Source organism: Anguilla anguilla, chromosome 3 (genome assembly GCF_013347855.1).
Source record: "Anguilla anguilla isolate fAngAng1 chromosome 3, fAngAng1.pri, whole genome shotgun sequence".
NCBI lineage: Eukaryota > Metazoa > Chordata > Actinopteri > Anguilliformes > Anguillidae > Anguilla > Anguilla anguilla.
In genome coordinates this window covers 20,755,466-20,775,308 of record NC_049203.1, presented here as the reverse complement: position 1 = coordinate 20,775,308, position 19,843 = coordinate 20,755,466, and the positions used below count along the sequence as shown (strand labels likewise).

Genomic DNA, 19,843 nt, shown 5'->3' with positions numbered 1-19,843 from the left:
ATAAATGCATGATTTTAATTATCCCCTCATTTTCAGAGTTGCAAAAACACTGTGTTTTGATTCTAGGCCTTCTAGGAGAGGTTAATCTCAGCACGAACATACATGAACACACACAGAATCGCCTCCAGACACAATTGACTATTCAGACATCACGTTTTCATCTGTATATGAACACACACAGACAGACAGGCAGCCTTACACACACACACACACACACATACACACACACACGCCGTACACACACACACACAGTGAGGCCCTCTACACTCACGCACAAACCAAAAGTGGCTCCATTACAGACATCCTTTCACACAAAGGCACAATGCTAGAATGCAGGTCACTGCGGTCTGGTGCCGGACACACGCTTGCAGCTGGTGTGAGAGCAGCTTGAGGATCTGGAAGCGTCTCGCTCTCTTCCCTCGCACGGGACGGTACCGCGCCGGGACCAGGCTCTGGGGACCCGGGTCTTATTTCAGAAAGCTGGCGCGAGGCAGCTGTGCCTCCCGCACCGAAATAGAAATGAGAACGGCAGAATGATTCAGCGCTCAATAATGAATGTGTACTTTCCTAAGTGTCTAGCTCCCTGCTTCCCGCACACGGTCATGGACATTTAACCAGTGGTGTATAGTGCCCTCTACTGGAGCTTTAAGAATTGTCACATTTTTACAAAGCCACCAAGAAATCAAAGACCATGAAATTAAAAAAAGAAACTGGAGTTGTTTCCCTGACACATCTTAATTCTGCTTGAAAGATTTAGTGTATTAATAGAATTATTTATTAGGTTTTTACCAGGTTTTTATGACTTACAGCCAAGGGGATATGTTCTGATGAGTACACAGTTTTTCTAGTTGTTACTTCTCCTGCCACTCCACCTTATATTTCCATGCCATTACGCATTTAAGTTACCAGTAACTTTGCTGAAAGCAGTGAGAACTGAGACCAAAAATACACATACACACATCATGCCTTGTGCACGCATCATGCATATCAAGGCCCATGTTTTCCTCTGGCGGTCTATTGCACTGTAGGATAAGTAGCTTGGCTTCATTTAGTTCTTGTTTTAGGGTTCACAGATGTATAAAATGCAGCTGAAGCTCCCCAGTTTATTTACAAGGAGTGGAGAATTCAATATCTTGGCTGATAGGCAGTGTGACTGTGACAACAGGTGAAATATCCATCTGGCCTCAGTAAACCAAAAGCTACAGAAAAGCTTGTTAAAAATAACAGTAATAATGTAACGCAGTAGGAGGTTAGAGGCAATGATCTCCTATAGACGTTTCCAGATGTAAATCATGATTTTCCAGTTTCCATGTGCTTTCCTGGGTTATATTGCACATTCATAAAAATGTGTAAATGGCGTTGTCATAGACTGACCCCATTCCCCTGCAACTGCAGTAAACGCACTAGTCCTACTAGTATGTAATGATGACAGTGTATGTGCAAGAGAGAGAGAGAGAGAGAGCGAGAGAGTGAGGAAGAGGGGGTAATGTTGGTCTTCAACAGCAATATCATGACATCTAGTGGATACAAAATGTACACACATGCAGAATAGCATATTGTGAATGAATCAACTTCATATGTATGTATAAAAATGAAAATATCTGGTAAATAATACCCTAATGCAATCTTTAATATTTTAATATTAATAAAATAATTTAACATGCCTCATTGGTGACGAATGCAGTCCTACAATGTCAAAGAGGGCAACACAAAATGAATACAGTAAATTTTCTGTGAACTTTTATTTTTGTTGAAGTTATATTTGCTTCAAGTACGAAACAACTTGACTAAGTGTGAGGATCCTGGCCAACTGTTTTGTAACACATATCCGCACAGCATCATTTTCTCAAAATGGTGTGTGCGCCCTGTGATAAGTAAAGTAAACTGCCCAAGGTGTATTCCCACCTCTCGTCAATGCATGCTGGGATAGGCTCAGCGCCTCCCATGAACCTGGCCAGGAATAAGTGGGTATAGATAATGGATGGATGAATGGATAGATAATTTTCTGAACACACTATAGAGTAATCTTGCCTGTGCTCACCATCGCCGCATTTTATATGATGCTTTCTTATTTAAAAATCTATAAAATAACAATCGGAAAAAAATGGTTATCAGCGATTTTTAATTTTTTTTTATTTAGGATGGGGGCCCATATTTAATTGCACATATTTTGTGTGTACCGTTTCGCGTTGCACTTCATGTGTTCTTGCGTAATACGTTTAGCACTTTTTGTCCATCGTCGCGCACCATTATTACGTAACGGAGCAACTCATGGTGGACGTGCCGAAGGAGAAGTGTAGGTAACAGGTTATACAGCTAAGGCAAAATAAAGAACACAGGTAAGAACAAAGTATTTCTTTGCCAAATAAGAATCACTTTATTATTTTAGCGATACTTCCCTTCTTGCTTGTAAATTAAAATAGTGAACGGCAAAATAGATGAGCGACTCAGATCGTTGTTAGCCAACGTTAGCCAGTTAGCTATCTTTCAAAACAGCAGCTAGGTTAGCCAACATTATGTCAGCTACGTTTACACAAACACCAAACGGTCAGTGCTTACTAACGTGTTATATGATCATTTGAGTTGGCTGTAAATTAATATCATATTTAAAATAATTCAAGACAGCTTCATTTACAGGCCGAACTGTATATCATTGACATGACAGCTCTGATAGTTGTTTTCATCGATAAGATTGCTAATCAGTCAGAAAGTGACATCTCTCTGCGCGGAGCTATTCAGACATCAAGGTAGAGAAACTTCAATTTAACTGTAATTTTCCTACCATCGCTCCTAGCTAGCTGTTGATAGCTCCTGTTGTTATTCTAGTGCCAATTGCTTCGCATATGGATAGTCCGTGTTAGCTAACACACTGTAATTGCGTTATCAAAGGGTGAACGTCTTATCTAAACTGGCCGTACTTTCATCACAAACTGCATGTGCTAACACATCTTTGTAGCTGTGTCATACGTTGGCTTGCGCTTGGTAACTAGCAAGATTCATACGCAAAGCAACCATTCTTGAGGTCAGTTGGCTATTAATTGTGAGTAAGCTACTAATTAAGGTCTCATCATAACGGTTTCCCTTTCAGGTGGAGAGCAGGAGAGGCCCGTCAGGATGGCCGGTGTAAGTACCGTAGATGATGTTAATTTCCAGTGTAATTCTCCTCGTGCTCTTTGCTGTATGTCTGCACTAACATCGCTGTGTAACGCTGCGTTATTACGTTGCCCCAGGTGCTCTGTGGCAGAGCCAGGCTAGTGTCCTACCTGCCAGGCCTCCACGTTCTTGTAAGCAGGATCGCGGGGGCCAGAGCCTTCTCTGCTGCGGGGTCCTCTGGCTCGGACGAATCCCACCTGATGTCGGCACCCTTCGATATGGGTACGGATCTGTATTTCAGAAATGAGCTTTTGTGTGTACACACCGTAAACAAGGCAGTACTTTAGAGTTTTTGGGTTCTCATTTAATATGTTTATGAAACAAAAAATATGAACTTACAAACTGGTTTCATGGGCTATTATAATAATTTTCTATTTGACTAGCACAAGTAAGTGAATGTAAAAAAAACACTGGGGTAGAGTAATGTTTTCAAACTGTTTAAAATTGTTTTTCTTTTTTTGTTCAAACATTTTTAAACCCTGTGTTTAAAACCCAACAGTGGGGCATTTTGTCCCAAAATGAATGTTGTCATTGTGTTAACTTGTATTGTTACTAGCTTTTGAATGTCCACATTAATTTGAAATTGTGCACAAGATGTCAAGGTCATGAATGGCAATGTTTAATTATTGGACCATTTCCAATGTGTCAGGCTGGTTAGTTCATATTGCCTAGTTCCTTGTCTACATTGTTTTAGCTTGTTGTTAGGATGGGCTATACATGCTACTAAGATAAAATTGTGGACATTTATCATTTTTCTAATACTCTAATGCGCATGAAATTATTGCATTTCATTAAATATTTAAACATTTTTGCATCAGAGCAGACAAATGCTTTAATGTCTAAGACTTGTGCAACAGCATAACTATTGTTATTAAAAGCAACGGGTGGTACTTACTTAAAGGCCTGGTGATGGTGATAATGAAGGCATTTTGTGATGACACTTCTTGTTCTGTTATATAGGGCCCAGAACCGTGTGGCCAGATGAGAATATGGGCCCATTCGGTCCTCAGGACCAGCGTTTCCAGTTGCCAGGCAACGTGGGCTTCGACTGTCACCTACAAGGTACCGCGGAGCAGAAGAAGGGTCCGGTTCACAGGACGGTTCCAGACGTGCTGTCTGCCCCCTCCAGCAGCGAGAGGCACGAGTTTGTGATGGCGCAGTTCATCAACGAATTTCAGGTAAAATTTTAAATAAAAATAATGAAGTTTTTTATTCAACCAGGAGACCCAAACCTGGTCTTCACAGGCAAAGGCTTAGCAAATTGTCTTTCCTGTGACACTACCTGTGATGTTACTATTACCACTTTTATGCCAAAGCAATGACCTGGGTAAAACCCGTGTTTGCCGCTGGTGCGAAAGGTCAACCTGCTTTATCCAACCCGGGTCCGCCACCCTGCTCACACCCTGGGGTTTACATGGGTCCAAATGACCTGAGTCGGTGCTCCACATCTCAGAACTACTCTCATGCAGAAACGATGTTCCGAAACGTATGTAAATATTATGTATGTAAATAATGCTAACTAGACTCACTGCTATAGTCATGCCAGGAGAGAATTTCTCAGTTGTCACAAGTAAACATGTAACAGTGAATATTAAATAAAAATATGTTACTTAGCACATTTGATGACATGGTTTTACGTAAAAGGATTTTCCAGATTTGGAGCACATTACTAGGCTATCGATTCAGGAGTTAACATTCTGAGTTTTGCCAGCGTAATGGCAAAGTGTATATTGTATGCACTAGCCAGTTGCTGCGAAGCTGTATTAGCCGAAAAAAACAAAATGTGTACAGAACTAAACTTGCAGACCCGGGTCTTAAGTGAATGGTACATACCAGTGACCATAGTGTGTTGTGAATGGGTCAAACATGGGTTATATAAATATATTTATATTGCATTTATTATTACAATAAGTGCAAACCAAAGGTCATTGGAACAACTACAAAACACAGGTCCGATAAGGTACAATACTCATTTTGTAACAGCTATTCATAGCCATGAACACATTGAGTCTAGTTCACACAGTAAACATTGCTGTGACCTATCCGATGCTAAGTCAAACTAGGAGGCATGACAAGTTACATCAAGATAATGACTGGGATGGCAGGTATGCTATCCCGCCAAGTTACGCCTTGGCGGGGCGGCTGACCCATACCTATATACAAAGTACAATATAAGTACTGGATGGAGGTAAATGTAACATGAAAGTGGCACAGGAGGTACATGTGTAGCATGAGTGAGGGGGATTTAAGGGATAAAAAAAGATCCTAGATTGGGAGTGCCCCGCAGAGTGGTGATAGTTGGTTAGTCCAGGTATAGTCTGAAGAGATGAGTCTTCAGACCACGGCGCAAGATGGGCAATGAGGAAGTGGTTCGCAGAGGAACAGGGAGTTCATTCCACCACTGGGGAGCTAGGGTGGAGAAGCTCCGTGGTAGGGACGAGCGAGAACCATTCATCCGGATGGCAGGGAGTGCAAGTCGCCCTGCTGCTGCAGAGCGGAGTGGTTTATGTGGTAGTTCAGTAGTGTAGTGATTTTAGTCGGTAGTGTAGTAATATTATCAAGATTCCAGGTAGAAAATAACAGACATAGAATGTCTCTGGTATTGTGTACACGGCAGTATAAGGTAATGGTTAGGTAACTCGCCTTACTTGAATGTAATGTAATGTAATACGGCGCTTGGGGCAGTTTTCTGTGTTGCTGACTGAAGTGAGAATTTAATTTGTGGATGTCGTTAGTCTTCTTCTACCAGTGGTGATTAATTACATCTTTGTTTTGTCCTCAGGGGAAAGAAGCCCCTCCTGTAACTCATAAAGTCAGCAAAGCGGAACAGTACTTTGACACCTCCAATGTGGAATGTGCCATACAGTCTTGCCCAGAGCTGCTAAAGAAAGGTAATCGTTTTGTTCTGCAGTGCAGGAGGGTCTCCTGTTGATTAGCACCAGTGCCCATCACAGGAAAATAGAGAAATCACCCTGTTAGGACCATTAGACTTGCATTCAGTCTTACTGCATTGGGGGTTTGATTTTTAGTACAGTTAAATTTGTAACTGTTAACTTATGCAACTCACTCTAACTAGTCTCATTAGTGTAACTAGTCTAAGCTGTTCAAAGGTACAATTTTATTTGGGTTTGTTTTTGCAAAGGCATTTCTGTGGATTTTACAGGTTTGTTTTAGCAACTCAAGGTTCGTATGATTGGTTTGGCTAGTGCATATTGATGCCATGTTTTGTCTGAGAGAGTGTTTTCCTCCTTTTGGTTAATATTAAAAAGTCTTTCAAAAACAAAATGCACTCATGGTATTCATGAAATGCGTTATTTCTCTTGGAATGAAATGCAAATGCTTGAATGTGCAGTAGTTAAGATGTCCACCAGAGGGCAGTGCCATGCTTGCTAACTAACGTCATTTTAAGCATTGAGGTCAAGCTTAGCAACAACAGTCAAATTCTTGCCGACTTGGATTTATAGTAAGATGTTGCTACATATATGTAATATGTTTGAATTTGTGTACCAGTAATTAATATGGACGCATAAGTGCATTACGGGTATGGTGACGTGTTATTTACTGCACGTGCTATAAATTCCGTCTTGTTTCTTCAGATTTTGAGTCGATGTTCCCAGAGGCTCCGTCCAATGGCATGACCGTCGTCACGGTGACACAGAAAACCCAAAACGACATGACGGCGTGGTGCGAAGAAGTGGACGAGGAGAGGGAGCAGCTGCTGGATAGAGTGAGCCCATGCCCTGCTCTGCGTCGACCGCACTGCATTTCCTTTGGGCGAGAGGAATAATTTATCAGGGCTCCCCCCCGAATGAATGCACGAGTGGTGACTTGCCACACAATGCTCTTCCCATTTCAAATGTGTTACTTCACCTGTGCTATAAGCCAACACTGAACTGTAGACATTGGCCTTAAAACTACTGAATTATACTACTCAGCAAAAAAGAGCAGATTCTCTCTCCAGGGTCATAAGAACCCTGTTATCCATAAGCATCTTTGACGTGAATGCCTGAAGGCAGGGAAAGCTTCAGTAGATGGCATGCTGCCTAGCTGGCTACCATTACCTGATGGGCACATATTTGTATCAGTATATAGACTACAAGCCAGGACACATCTGCAAAGCTATTCATATGTCAGAAGTGTTTATGTTAATGTTTAATGCAGGTATTGTGGTAATGCAGTAATCTTATCGTAAATCAAGATATTTTGTAGAAGGGATTCCTTTAACCAAGGGTAAAACAGTCACTAGAGAAGCAGGCCGTAGACCTTATAAAATATACATACATCATTTATCTAACAAGTTCAAACAATTATTTTAGTCCTGCTGAACTTACTGTAAGTAAACTAATATATAAATGGAGCATAAACATACGGAACTGAGAAATCAGTACATGGAGGACACAGTGGGTCATCAGTCAATTCATGTGTATTTGTATTCCTGAAAACATTTTTTTTAAGTATTTTATCTGTTCCAGATATCGTTTGATGACCCTTTTGCACAGATGTATTGTCTTGCCTTGTTATTCTTGTGCAACGCGACATATTCTATGTTAGAAAGTGTTTAACTGCCCTCCTCGACATAAGGTCACTAAAAGAATTCCAGACAGTTCCGTGTGTTTATTCGTGGAGAGGAGACGGGATAGTAAAGGAAGCAGACACCAGAGCTGTCGGAGGAAATATCCGGAACCCAGCCTACTCAGACTTGGTTTTGTAGGCGTGGAGTGGAAAATCGGTTATCGCCGCGCATCTCGGAGCGGCGTCGTATTTTCCAGTCCGCGGGAGAGGCGTGCCATTAAAGGACTCGCGCTCTTTTGGCGGCGGGCGACGGTCTGGCCGTCGGTCGGCGTGGCTTTGTCCACAGAGCCGTCGGGTCCGTTTCCAACGGGTGTCGCGGAGTCGCGGGGTTACGCTCTGAAAGGCGTCGGAAGCGGTTCGCCTCCCACAAGGACAAAGGAAGTCGCGCGTCGAGAGGGAGCGGGCGGCTGTGAAAGAAACGGCTCTCCGTCGCGGATCGCGTGCCCGTCGCCGCCTGGATTACTTACCGTCTGGTTAACATCGCTGCTGTGCCGCGCAAACGCTGTGCGCTAAGCTCGTTAACGTGCTTCGCCGCAGGACGGCCGCACCCCCCGCCAGCCCTCTGTCACCCGCCATCCCGTCTCCATGCTAGCAACTGTTGCCGGGGTCCCCCTTGGTGACAGTGTGGCCCATAGTCTCATGGTGCTCATGGGAACTGGGTCCCAGCGGCACGTTATATGATTTGGAGTTAGTACTGCCTCAGGCCTATTTACACTCAGTAACACTGAAAACAAAAAGGTTGCACACTCTGTTTCTCTCAAAGCATGTTCATTAGTTGACAGTAGCTTTACATCTGAAACAGTTTCATACCTTTTTTTGTTATTGGGTTTGGTTACTTTCTAAAAAAAACAGAAGAGATAGTTTACTCCTGTAATATAAATTCAACAGATAGCCCTCCAGAAAGTAGGCAAGGACACTTTAAGTGGACGTTGTATCTGGCTGCACTCAAACAGTGGCCCCTTTAGTTTACCACAGTCTCAATCAGTTTAGAAACATGCACGATTATTCAGTGTGAAAGTTGCTGATGTATGTTTATACTCGCCGGTCTGGGAGTATTGTTAGCCTGGCCTGGCGCTGTTGCTCATATAAATCAGGCAAACAGACCTATGTTTCTCCTACGTTGTATGTCACTCTGGATGAGAACACAGCACAGTTGAATGTGGTGAATGTAAAAGCTAACGCCTGTGCCCTTGTCCTCTCTCTCCAGTTCATTACTGGTGCTAAGGAGATCTGCTACGCCCTCCGGTCGGCGGGATTCTGGGCCGATTTTATAGACCCCAGCTCGGGACTGGCGGTAGGTAGCCCCCTGCGGCACGTCATTGTGTTGTGTACACAGTAAAGGATCTCCCATGCACACAAATTAAAATATCATTTTTTGAACATGTGGGTAGTCCAGAAAACTTTCAGAAGCTGCTGCTCCTCCACCTTCTTAAAAAAAAGAAGACATATCCCAAATACCAAAGAATTTGTCATTTTCATCTCTAATGTGTGTGTCGTTTTCCCCCTGCTTGTGTCTCACTCCAGTTCTTTGGCTCCTACACTAATAACACACTTTTTGAGACGGATGAGCGGTACCGGCATCTGGGCTTCCGTATCGAGGACCTGGGCTGCTGCAAAGTCATCCAACATGCACTTTGGGGGACGCACGTCTTCGTGGGGACGCTTTTCACCAACGCGCCTCCCCACAGCCTTGTCATGAAGAAGCTGCAGGGAAACTGAGGGAGGGATTTTCTTTGGGGGGGGGTGCGTGGTGGTAGGGGATGGGGTTGGGTCTGGGGGGCGGTGAAGGCCGACCTTTTAAAAAAGCATCACAGTATCCGAAATACAGACAAGTACTGTTTTTGTAACCTCCTCGTTTCCGTTCTGTGTAATTTGTAGGATTTGAATGTAAAAAGTTCACTTTCACGCCTGAAATTACACATTTTCTCTGAACAGTTTGCACAAATCAGTCTCCTTGAAGCTACTCGAGTTCGCCTTATATTCTTTTATTGTTTTCATATTCATTTCGAGACAGTTACATTACTTCCTCTGAAAACGGCCCTGGTAGAGAGATTCAGGTTGAATAAAATCTAGTCTTCTGATACTGAGGCTTGACAAACTACCAGTGTGCAATATTGCCTTATCAATGTTACCCATAATGCATCTGTGACCTTGCAGAGACCCCCGCCCGAGTTTCGGGTAGATGGGTTCTCGTGCAGAGTGGAGGTTCAATCCAGGATACCTGTGATGCTTAGTAATGCTTGAAGTAGAGAGTGGAAACACTGTTATTCTTATTCAGTGACATTGAGGGATTTCTGCCGATGCGTTTCAGCTCGATGATTCTGTGGCAGCTTTCAATGAAACATAAATAAACCAAATCACAAAAAAAGAAATGTCGTTGGTCAGCTATTTTTTGGTAGCCAGCGATGGAGGGGAGGGGAGGGGAGGGTGGGGCTGGGCAGGTTTGCGATTTACTACGAACAGAGTCGCCAGCATGTCCGGAGATGGAAAACCGACACTCTTCTTCACCAAAAATAATGGCCTCCCGGGGCCCCTCCTGGTTCACGTTTGACCTTGGACTGGACAGCGGTGACCTTTTCAGCGGCCGCGCTGACCTCGTCGGGACGCGTTCGGAAAGGCGCGGAACCTGCTTCCCGACCCGGCTGTCCTTCGGCGTGCGGTGAACTGGGACAGAATTTCATCACGTACGGTTTCGCGCCCGGCCTGCATCCTGCGCTCGCTTCTGTTCGGCCCGGGTTTGCGAGGATGCAGATTGAAAGCGAAAACCGCAACCTTCACGCCAAATTTGGGGTACCGGGGAGCGGCTGTGTTTTGTTAGAAACTCTCAGCCGTATCTGTGACTCTCCCTGGGGAAGCATTATTGACTCCTGTTTTAACACCCGGACCAGATGGGCCATAATCAATCACCAGCCGGCCTGACAGTCTGATTTCAATGCCGGTAATTTAGACAAGTGTCCTGTCGCACTTTCTCAATGAACCACAACTTCTCATCCAGGCAGGAAAGACATTGAGATTCTCTGCCCTGATATTGAATTATCTTTAAATGTATTGTGGCGTAATATTTGTTTCAATAAAATATCACGGTTAGTCATTTTAACCCATTATCACTGTTCACCCGAGTGGTAAAATGATTCTGGGTGTTTTCTTTGTGTGCCAGTTGAAGGGCTCAAAGATGATACTGCAGTATATGAAATGTAAAAGTTTTCTAGTTCTAGGGGCATAATGCTATGTTAAATTAGTGATACTTGTGAGTATCTTGACTTGTACATTGATTTTATTGGCAGTGAAACCAGCCAGCTCAACACGGTGCTACTGTGTCACATGCCATTTTTTATTTCTGACGTGCTGAAAGGGTTCATTAAAGCCGTTCTGTTCCTCCTCTCTCTCGTGGCCGGTCCACACGTCCACTCAACTGCCTTTGTGAGAACCCTAGCGAGCTCATCACTTGAGACTAATGGGATCTGACCTCACTAATACCCGTACGTGCGAGGCTTGACTAGAGGTGAAAGCTATTGTTAAAGACGGGCCCTCTGCTCTAGCAATCGGCTGCTTTTCACATCGCACGTATCTCTTACTGTGTATTGCCTCGGGCGAGGGCGGGACAGGCGTTCTGGGTCAGCATGGAACCGGTTGCCCCTCCCGCTTATTCTGAGCCAAATGTGATCACGGACTGGAGGGTGAAAACCAGTGTTTTGGCCCAGCGCTCCATGGAATATAGTTTGTTTCCTGAAATTAATTTAGCCTTCAACCGCGCTTCTGAACATAGATTGAATGACGGGACTAAAAACTGGCACCGAAAAATGCCCAAATAATTATTGGCCGAGAAATATTTTAACTTGCATTTATCCTGGGAGATAAAGAACTATACAAATAGATAACTAGCAAGTGCATGGATTTGCGGACTAATGCACTGAATATTCTCTTTTCCTGATGGCACCAGATTACACGCACTGCAACATAGCTGACCCCAGGCTAAGGTATCTGTATGTTCTATGTTAATTAGGTTATTTAGCTTCGGATGCCGTCAGTCATGTGAGAAGAGCGATCATGCAGTTTGTAGGCTACCCCTTTCATGAGTGACAAAGCAGGCGTAGTATCGTGCAAGCGCCAAACGCAGCGCAATTAGAATTTCGGCTGGTCTGTAATGTATTTTGTTTGCGTGCGGTGGATCACGCCAGCCCTGACACATTAGCCTACACCATATGTCATCCTGAAAAGGAGGATGATTGACGGGGTTTTTTTTTTCTTCATTAATCGTCTCAGAAAAGGGATGCGTAAATTTGGGTTCGTGAAAATCTGGGTATACATCAAGTCTGAATAACTGACTGCCTGGTCATTGAATTTTGGCGTAAAACCTAATTTCCTAATCTCGTGACAACAATTCCAGCGTTATGAGTTCAGTAGCCCAGCTATCTGAACCCACGTCTTAAATCCCTGCTAAACCTGCACTTTTTTTAAACCACGGGGCTGTTTGTTCATAGCTAGCTACATTTAACAAATCGTTATGGCACAGCCTATGGCTTAGTGCACCGCAACATAGCTTACAAAGCAGCTAAAATCAGAAGAGGCAGCCGCAATTTTGCCCGAAAAAAAATGCATTTAAAATTACGCAAAAGAACAGAAGACAGGTTTAAAACGGGAAGGTCTGGGTCCCCCGTAATAGAAGGTCGGACCCATAATCCCCCCACCTCACCGATGAAAATAACAATATAGCCCAACAAAACGTGAAAACCAGGCTGCTAGCCTAAAACCCAGCACCAAATAAATCTAAACATGGCCCGTACCAATCCAGCAGCTGCTCTGCCAGACCTACACGACCAGGAACGACGAGGAAGAGAATCAGAGGAAACGTGCAAGCACGGCATATAAACTCCTTCCAATGATACACACCTGACGCTGCCGTTATAATTAACGCAGACACAAACAGGAAAGAAGCGCAGCACGAGTAGGCTACAAAAACCACACCCTACCTCTTTAAAGATACACCCAAACCGTAGGAACCTCGCCCGCCAGAGTAAAGCCACACCGCCAAATTCCCAAAATGTAATATTCTGTTTTCTAATTTGAAATAAAATAAACCATGTCCAGATCCTGGCACTATTATGGGCATTATAATATATTTATGCTGTAGACATATAGACATGTAATCGAATTACTATCCATGATATTAGTGTATAATACATGACATCATCATTTAGGTGTGCTTCTGTTTAGTAATGTTAATAGCCAGTGCATTCCAGTTTTGGGTGTTTAACAAATGCTGAAATTAAGGGTCCTCGGCCACAGGATTATAATTTTCGCGGCGGGCCGGGGACTGCATACAGAACTGATACAAACTCCGTTTAAAACATTTCATTTATATTTGTGTTTTAACCATTTACAGGGCACTATTATCCATACCAATTTACGCAACCTACATTGCTAAAATACAGAACATTAATACAGCTGGATATTCCCAGTTCCCTAACCATTGTTCTGCACTACCACCACCTTCCATGTAGTTTATTTATATGTTTGCTATGGTAAATTGATATTTCACTTGAATGAAAAGATCTTATGAATCAGTACGGTGTTGATTACTTTCTACTCAAGCCCTGCTGCAAATTCATGTTCATGAATGTGCTGCACCATTTGTCCATACAAAACCCTGTAAAAAATAGTTTTAAAATTCCTGTTAAACCCTATGTGAACGTTATTAAGGTATGTTATGCTGTAAGTAAGGTTTCTCTGCATACATGACAGGCATAGAGTGTTATTTTCTGAGATTTTGCCTTCAGGTGTGCAGCAATTAAGCTCATTAGTTAACTGTCAAACGGAATAAACTGCGTAAGTGGTCTGTCACTTTCAGAAATTCCCAAATTTGGGAAAGGTTAGCTGGAAACTCACCGCAAGGTCAGGTATGACACAACAAGCACATTTCTCCACAGTGTAACCCCAGAACACACAGGCAGATTCCTTCATTATTTCTGATTGAGTGTATATATTTCCTAAACTGAAAAAACAACAGTGAATAACTCACCTTGTAGGAAGGGAAATGTCAGCAGTGCGTACATCTTGGGCAAGGTGAAGCCCCAGTTCCTGTCTGAAGAGTGGGGGTCGATAGACTTATTTAGATGAGGTGAGGCGATTGAAAATGATTCCTCACATCTGTCTCCGTCTTTGGAGTCAACTTTCTTCAGGAAACAAGCTCTGTTGCAATGAGAAACAGCATTCACCATTTCTGTGAAGGTCTAAAGAGCTCTGTACTAGAAAAGGATCCACACTATATTTGGTGCACATGAATTGGACATATGATAAAAGTGCAGCAGCATTAAACAACAATATTCTAAAACATGAATTTTATTCATATTTTGTTTATATATGCTGTTTTTACTACTGTGAATGCAATAATATATTTTTTTCTTTCATCATGATGTGCATGTAATCATCTGTAATTGGTGACACTGTTTTGTGACTGGTCTTATAATAGTAAAGCATATAGTCTCCTTTGCTAGTTCTGAACCCAAATAATGTTTTTAATGTCATGATTAGAAGCTCAAAGTAATGATACACTCAAGAATGAGATAGTATTAACACAGTAATGCTTGTCAAGGCTGTATGACAACCATCAGCTTATATTGGGCTGTTACAGGATTTAATCTCATTCCCACTTTTGCATTTCCTGAACGGTACATTTTCCAGCAGATGGTGCCATTGAAGTTATTGTTTTGACATCTCAAACTCAAAGATCGTTCTGATGTTGTTAAAGGAAATGGCCTTCGGAAACTAATTACATTTTTAATACAAACAATGCAAAAGAAAAAATAATGTGTTCATAACTGAAATAAGATGAATTCAGTACATTATACGATTTATTTGAGAAATAAATTCTGAAATACTTATAATTTGCAGAATGCGTAAAACATGCATGCTAAAAACATTCATCTTAGTAGCAACCAACAAAATATACTGTGATAAATCACTTAGCAACTATAACATAGAATTAAGGTCACTATATAACAACAACAACAACAATAATAACAATAATAATAATAATAATAATAATAATAATAATAATAATGCTTTGCTTCTCACTTCTCATACTCAAAGCACTTACAGTACTCAACCATCAATATAGTGTAGCACCCTCCTGGTTAATGCACAGTAGCCATTCTTGCACCAGAACGCTCAGCACCCATCAGCTGAGGGGAAGAGGGAGAGAACAATATTCAGCCAATTAAATTGGGGATAATCATGTGGCAAGTTGAGAGAGCCAGGTTTGGAATTTAGCCAGGACACCAGGAAATTCCCTGCTCTTTGCAGCAAATGTCATGGGATGTTTAATAACCAATGAGTCAGGACCTTGGAGTAACATCTCATCCGAAAGGTGGCACCTCAGACAGCTCAGAGTCCCCATAAACACACTGGGTCATTGGGGTTTATTTGACCAGAGGGAAGATCACCAACCCCTGCCCTTAGCCACCGCCGGCCGTGGGGTACATGGTGGCATGTCTGCTGACAAACCATATACTATTGATATTATGGGGTCAGCACCATTATTAACAGTTTTATACAATTGGCACAGAACAGTCATAAACAGCCATGAAGTCATACATCTGAGGGATGTAGAAGAGGCAGTATAAACAGCAGCGGCAGCGGGGACAGAGGGTGGGGAATATTGGGTGGAGACCTGGGTACTACAAGGACAGGATATGAGCCACCAAACATGTGCATCCTTCAGTTATATAAGTCCTTCTCTTGCTGAGTAAACTCAGTTTCCCTCTGAATTGAATTTTAGTTTCCTAAAAGGTGCTATGAATGTCACACTACTACATGGATGTATTCAAAGCAAGGTGAAAAATATTTTGGTGTGCTCGATCATGGAAAGCTGAAATCATCATAACATTTCTGGAAACAGGATGGAAAAAACCCCAAATATGCCATATCCCCAAATTAGATTTTTTATGATATATAAAAACAGCCCAGATGGATAAATATACACCCAAAGTCAGGAAATATCTCAGCTGGTGACAGCTTTCTATTTGCATTGTCCCTAAAGATCACAGGTTTGATTCCCAGGTAGGACACTGCTGTTGTACCCTTGAATTAGGTACTTAACCAGCATTGCTTCAGTATATATCCAGCTGTATAAATGAATGCAATGTAAACGCTATGTAAAAAAAAAAAAAAAAAAAGTTGTGTAAGTCGCTCTGGATAAGAGTATCTGCTAAATGCCTGTAATGTAATGTCTTAGGTTAAAAACGATTATGCGTCAGGAGCCATGTCACTCCAGAGGTCAAAGCGTACCCCAATCCAGGTTTCATGTAGCAGCTGATGAACATGCACCCTCTCCAGGTGGGATTGTGCTCTATCAGAGCGCCCTTATGGGACCAGACAGGGAGACCGTGGGTACCATTTCATAGCCTGGAGACTGAACCCCCAACCCCTTTCAGAATCAGATTGACGCAGCATTGTTTCAGACAATAGATGATCCTGCACCACCATCCTGTTTGTGTTAGCAGGGCTTAGGTCAACGTTTGGTAAATGAAGCATCGGAATCTTCTGTGTTATGTTTGGATGGTATTTTCACTAATGTGCCTGTCCCCGCTATTTTTTTCCCCACCCGTATACCAACAGTCAGTTGTGCACTGAGGATGAAGGGACATTTAAACTGTGTGTGTGTGCTGTGGAAAATGGATGAGCTGAAATTATGCGGGTAAAACTGCTGGTGGATGCCCACCAAATTAATATGAACATATGGAAGGAGAAGTCCTGGTCTAGCATTGTAAGAGGACATTTTTTGGCTAGGTTGGGGGTAGTGGGTTACAACATTCACTATTAAAAGCCTCAAACCCCCACAGTGCATTTCAAAGCTATTGCCTGTGATGTCTCTGAGATATTGGTGAAAGGCTTGATGGGAAGTGTATTATAATGACAAGTTGGAAGACCAGCTTTACCATGCATAACTGAATTTTGATAAAGGCAAAATGTAGAAAATTGAAGAAAAAAAAAAACCTTTGTTTGGTTAGATTACAACCAAAGGAAATGTAAGCAATAATGTACATAATGAACTAAGCGTGGAGAATTCCCCTTTAAGGGGCTTTATATTGGTTCTTTGTTCTTTGTGTACTACTATTAGGAAGCACCTCATCTTGTGCTGCCTGCAGGTTTTCCTAACTCCTCCAGTGCTGTAAGTGCTGCTTCATATCCTCAGTGAAGCGGAACATTACATGCAGTCTTAGGATAGTATTAGGTATTTCCAGACCCTCCCTCACTATATCTGAGCCAGATCCAGAAACAAAAACAGCTCTGCGCTTTTTATTTTCCCGGTTTGACACATTTCCATTTTGTTCTTCCCTCGAATTATGTCATTTTTTCTTTATCACCACCCCACACCTCTCATCTTCTCCTGGCCTCTTCCCACAATTCCCTGCCCCAGCACTGGTCACACTCAGTACCTCTATATAGGGCGTGTATGAAACACCGTTCCTCAAGAGTGGCCTGCAAGGATCTCTCCGCTAGCTTCTCTGCCACAATTATTCCATTAACCAAATTACACGTGATACCGAGACAGACAACACATCCCTTCACTCAAAGCCCTGTTCTACATCACCAGATGTGTTATTTTCTGCCAGAAATTATTAAGGTGTCAAATTGAGTGTGTAATTATATCAATTAGGCAACTGAGAGCAGGGAGAGGAAGGAAGTCATTGCAGACTGGTGTTCCTCCAGAGAGGAGATGGCCAGCTCTGTTCTGAGCTCACAGATGCTGAGTGACTGAGGCTCTCCTTAGGGACCGTCTCAGACAGTTTCCTGAAAACGTGTCTGAGTACTTCCACAGTCCTTGGACCCCACTTCCTCCTTCCTCTCCTCCCCCATCGCTAGCAGCCCGTGTGGTCCCGGTTCCCTCAGGCCCCCCAGCAGACATACGCCCCCCCCCCCACCACTTTAATGCATATGGGGTCCTTTAATCCTGTAATATCGCCCGGCTCCCGTTCCAGTCTGCTCTAAATCCCCTGAACCCCCCCCCCCCCCCCCAAAACAGAGTGTGTGCACGCACACACGGATGTGTAACAGTTGACCTTCCTCGTCTCCCAAATTCACCCCTGTGTGTTCAAACCCAAAAGTGATCCAGGATGTTTCTTAAACTTCATGTTTGAAACATTGTCCTGCTGTAGCTGCCAATGATCTCAACAGGGCACAGAAAACCAAACCTGGAAATAGAGCAATGATGTCTGCTCCTCAGTTGTTGCTTTACACATTTCAGGCAACTATTTACATTTTCTGGTCAAAATATTTCTTATTTCACAGTATCACAGTATTATGAGACAAATATTGCCTACAAATATATTTAATTTATATTAGTTGTCTCACGACTTGTGTGTGATCAACCATTTAATGTGTTTCTGACATTTTTGGAAATTGATGTTAATTGTAATTAAGATATATTCTAGATATTTTGCAGTACTTTAATAGTTATTCTAATTAATCTCTCACTTAATATACAATTGCGCAAAACATTCTACATATTTGTCTTGATTTATACATATAACAAAGAGTAGATTCTAATAGGACTGCTTCTGTCACAAAAATAGGATTCCGTTTCCATTTCGGCTCAACCTATCCTGAGGGTGTGCTGACAGGGTCATTAAAATCTCAGCATGGTTGTGCGGAACAGGACGTGCAGCAATGCACTGCAACAATAAGGCTTATTCTTCAGACTCCAAGCTTGGCAATTGTAACTGGGCTCAGAACTGCATGTAATCATTAAAAGCATGTTATCTCTCATCTGGAAAGCATGCTTTCGGGAAGGGGGGGGGGGGGGGCTTTAGATGACTTTCTGAAGCCTGAGAAATGGATTAGCAGATTCAGGGCTGGCAAAGAACTTTTGACATTTCGAACTATGCTGGAACACTGTTCACGGGGCATAATGAAGGAGCTGCACAGAAACGCTCCAGTTTCAGGTAAGTCTCTGCAGTGTGAAACACCTTAAATGGATGTCTCCTTTTCCAGCTCATAACAGTAGCTTGCCCGCAGACCATTTGCAGACAGTCTCTCTCACGGCGACCTCCTTCTCATGGCCAGCCAATGGGGAGCGATGGATCGCCTTGAAAATTCACACCCGACAGCCAAGAGAAGCTAATCCCCTTTAAAGGGATTCTAAATTACAGTTCTAGGATTTAAGCCTGAGAAAGACATTGCTTTTTTAATACCTTGAAAACAGGGAAAGGAAAGAAACTAGATGTATCCCTTGCCCTAGTCTTAGCTTGGCTTGAGGGGCTGTGTAATTTCATCTAGTCCCCCCCCCCCCCCAAAAAAAAAAACGTCTCAGAGGCTGGAAACCAAATGCTTTTGAGAAAAACAAAGACAGCTTGATTTTTGCCCCAGTGTCCATCTATGGTCAGGTGACAAATTATCCCGATAATTAACCTTTGACCCCTGACCCTTTTCTTGTTTCTTTATTCTGCCCAACCTTGGGAAAATGACGGCAAGTCTGGAGTGCGACGATTTGAAGACAACGGCCGTTTTGTTTGCACTTAATTGGTATGAAATATTCTTGTGTCATAATAGTGCTGAATCAATGTGAAGTGGCAGATAATTCCTGCTGTATTTGACCTGACCCCATGTCCATCTTTCCTCTGATTGGCGGTCCATTATTTCTCACAACGACCCAGGTCACTGCGTCACATCCATGTACAGACAGGCAGCTTTTGGAAAACAAAAATCCAATGCACAGGGTCTAGAAGGATGTGGGCCTATAAAGTCCTTTGTGTTGCTCTCAACCTTGACCCAGGAAGCTCCAAGCAGAACATACTCTCTTCTTCCCTTGGCAAACTCTTTTGCCTTTGATGCTGACCCAGAGTAGGCAGCTTGTCCTTGAGTAGCTTACTAAGGGTGAACCAGCTTCCCCTCATATAGTATGATCAGGAGAAACGAGCACTTTCACTTGCTTGATAAGAGCAACAGAGCCAGACTAACCTGGTTAACAGCAAAGATACCACATCACTACAGTGCAAGCGCAAGTCAACCATGCTAACCAAGGACCACACTTCAAAATCTGTACCATATCAGTCAGCTACGTAAATGCAACCAATCATAATCCAGAGGAAGATAGGGTGGCTTTTAACAGATTCCTAAA

The 19,843-nt window shown here is 42.8% G+C and overlaps 1 protein-coding gene across 1 annotated transcript; it reads left to right on the top strand.

Annotated features, from left to right (window-relative positions):
* Positions 1-2,232: 2,232 nt before the first annotated feature.
* Positions 2,233-10,097, top strand: mmadhcb (metabolism of cobalamin associated Db). The gene is made up of 8 exons (XM_035411717.1): positions 2,233-2,339; positions 3,089-3,123; positions 3,231-3,375; positions 4,114-4,331; positions 5,936-6,044; positions 6,750-6,880; positions 8,933-9,019; positions 9,250-10,097. The coding sequence occupies exons 2-8, from the start codon at positions 3,115-3,117 to the stop codon at positions 9,442-9,444; spliced, it is 894 nt and encodes a 297-aa protein (XP_035267608.1). The 5' UTR covers positions 2,233-2,339; positions 3,089-3,114; the 3' UTR covers positions 9,445-10,097.
* The last annotated feature ends 9,746 nt before the right edge of the window (positions 10,098-19,843 follow it).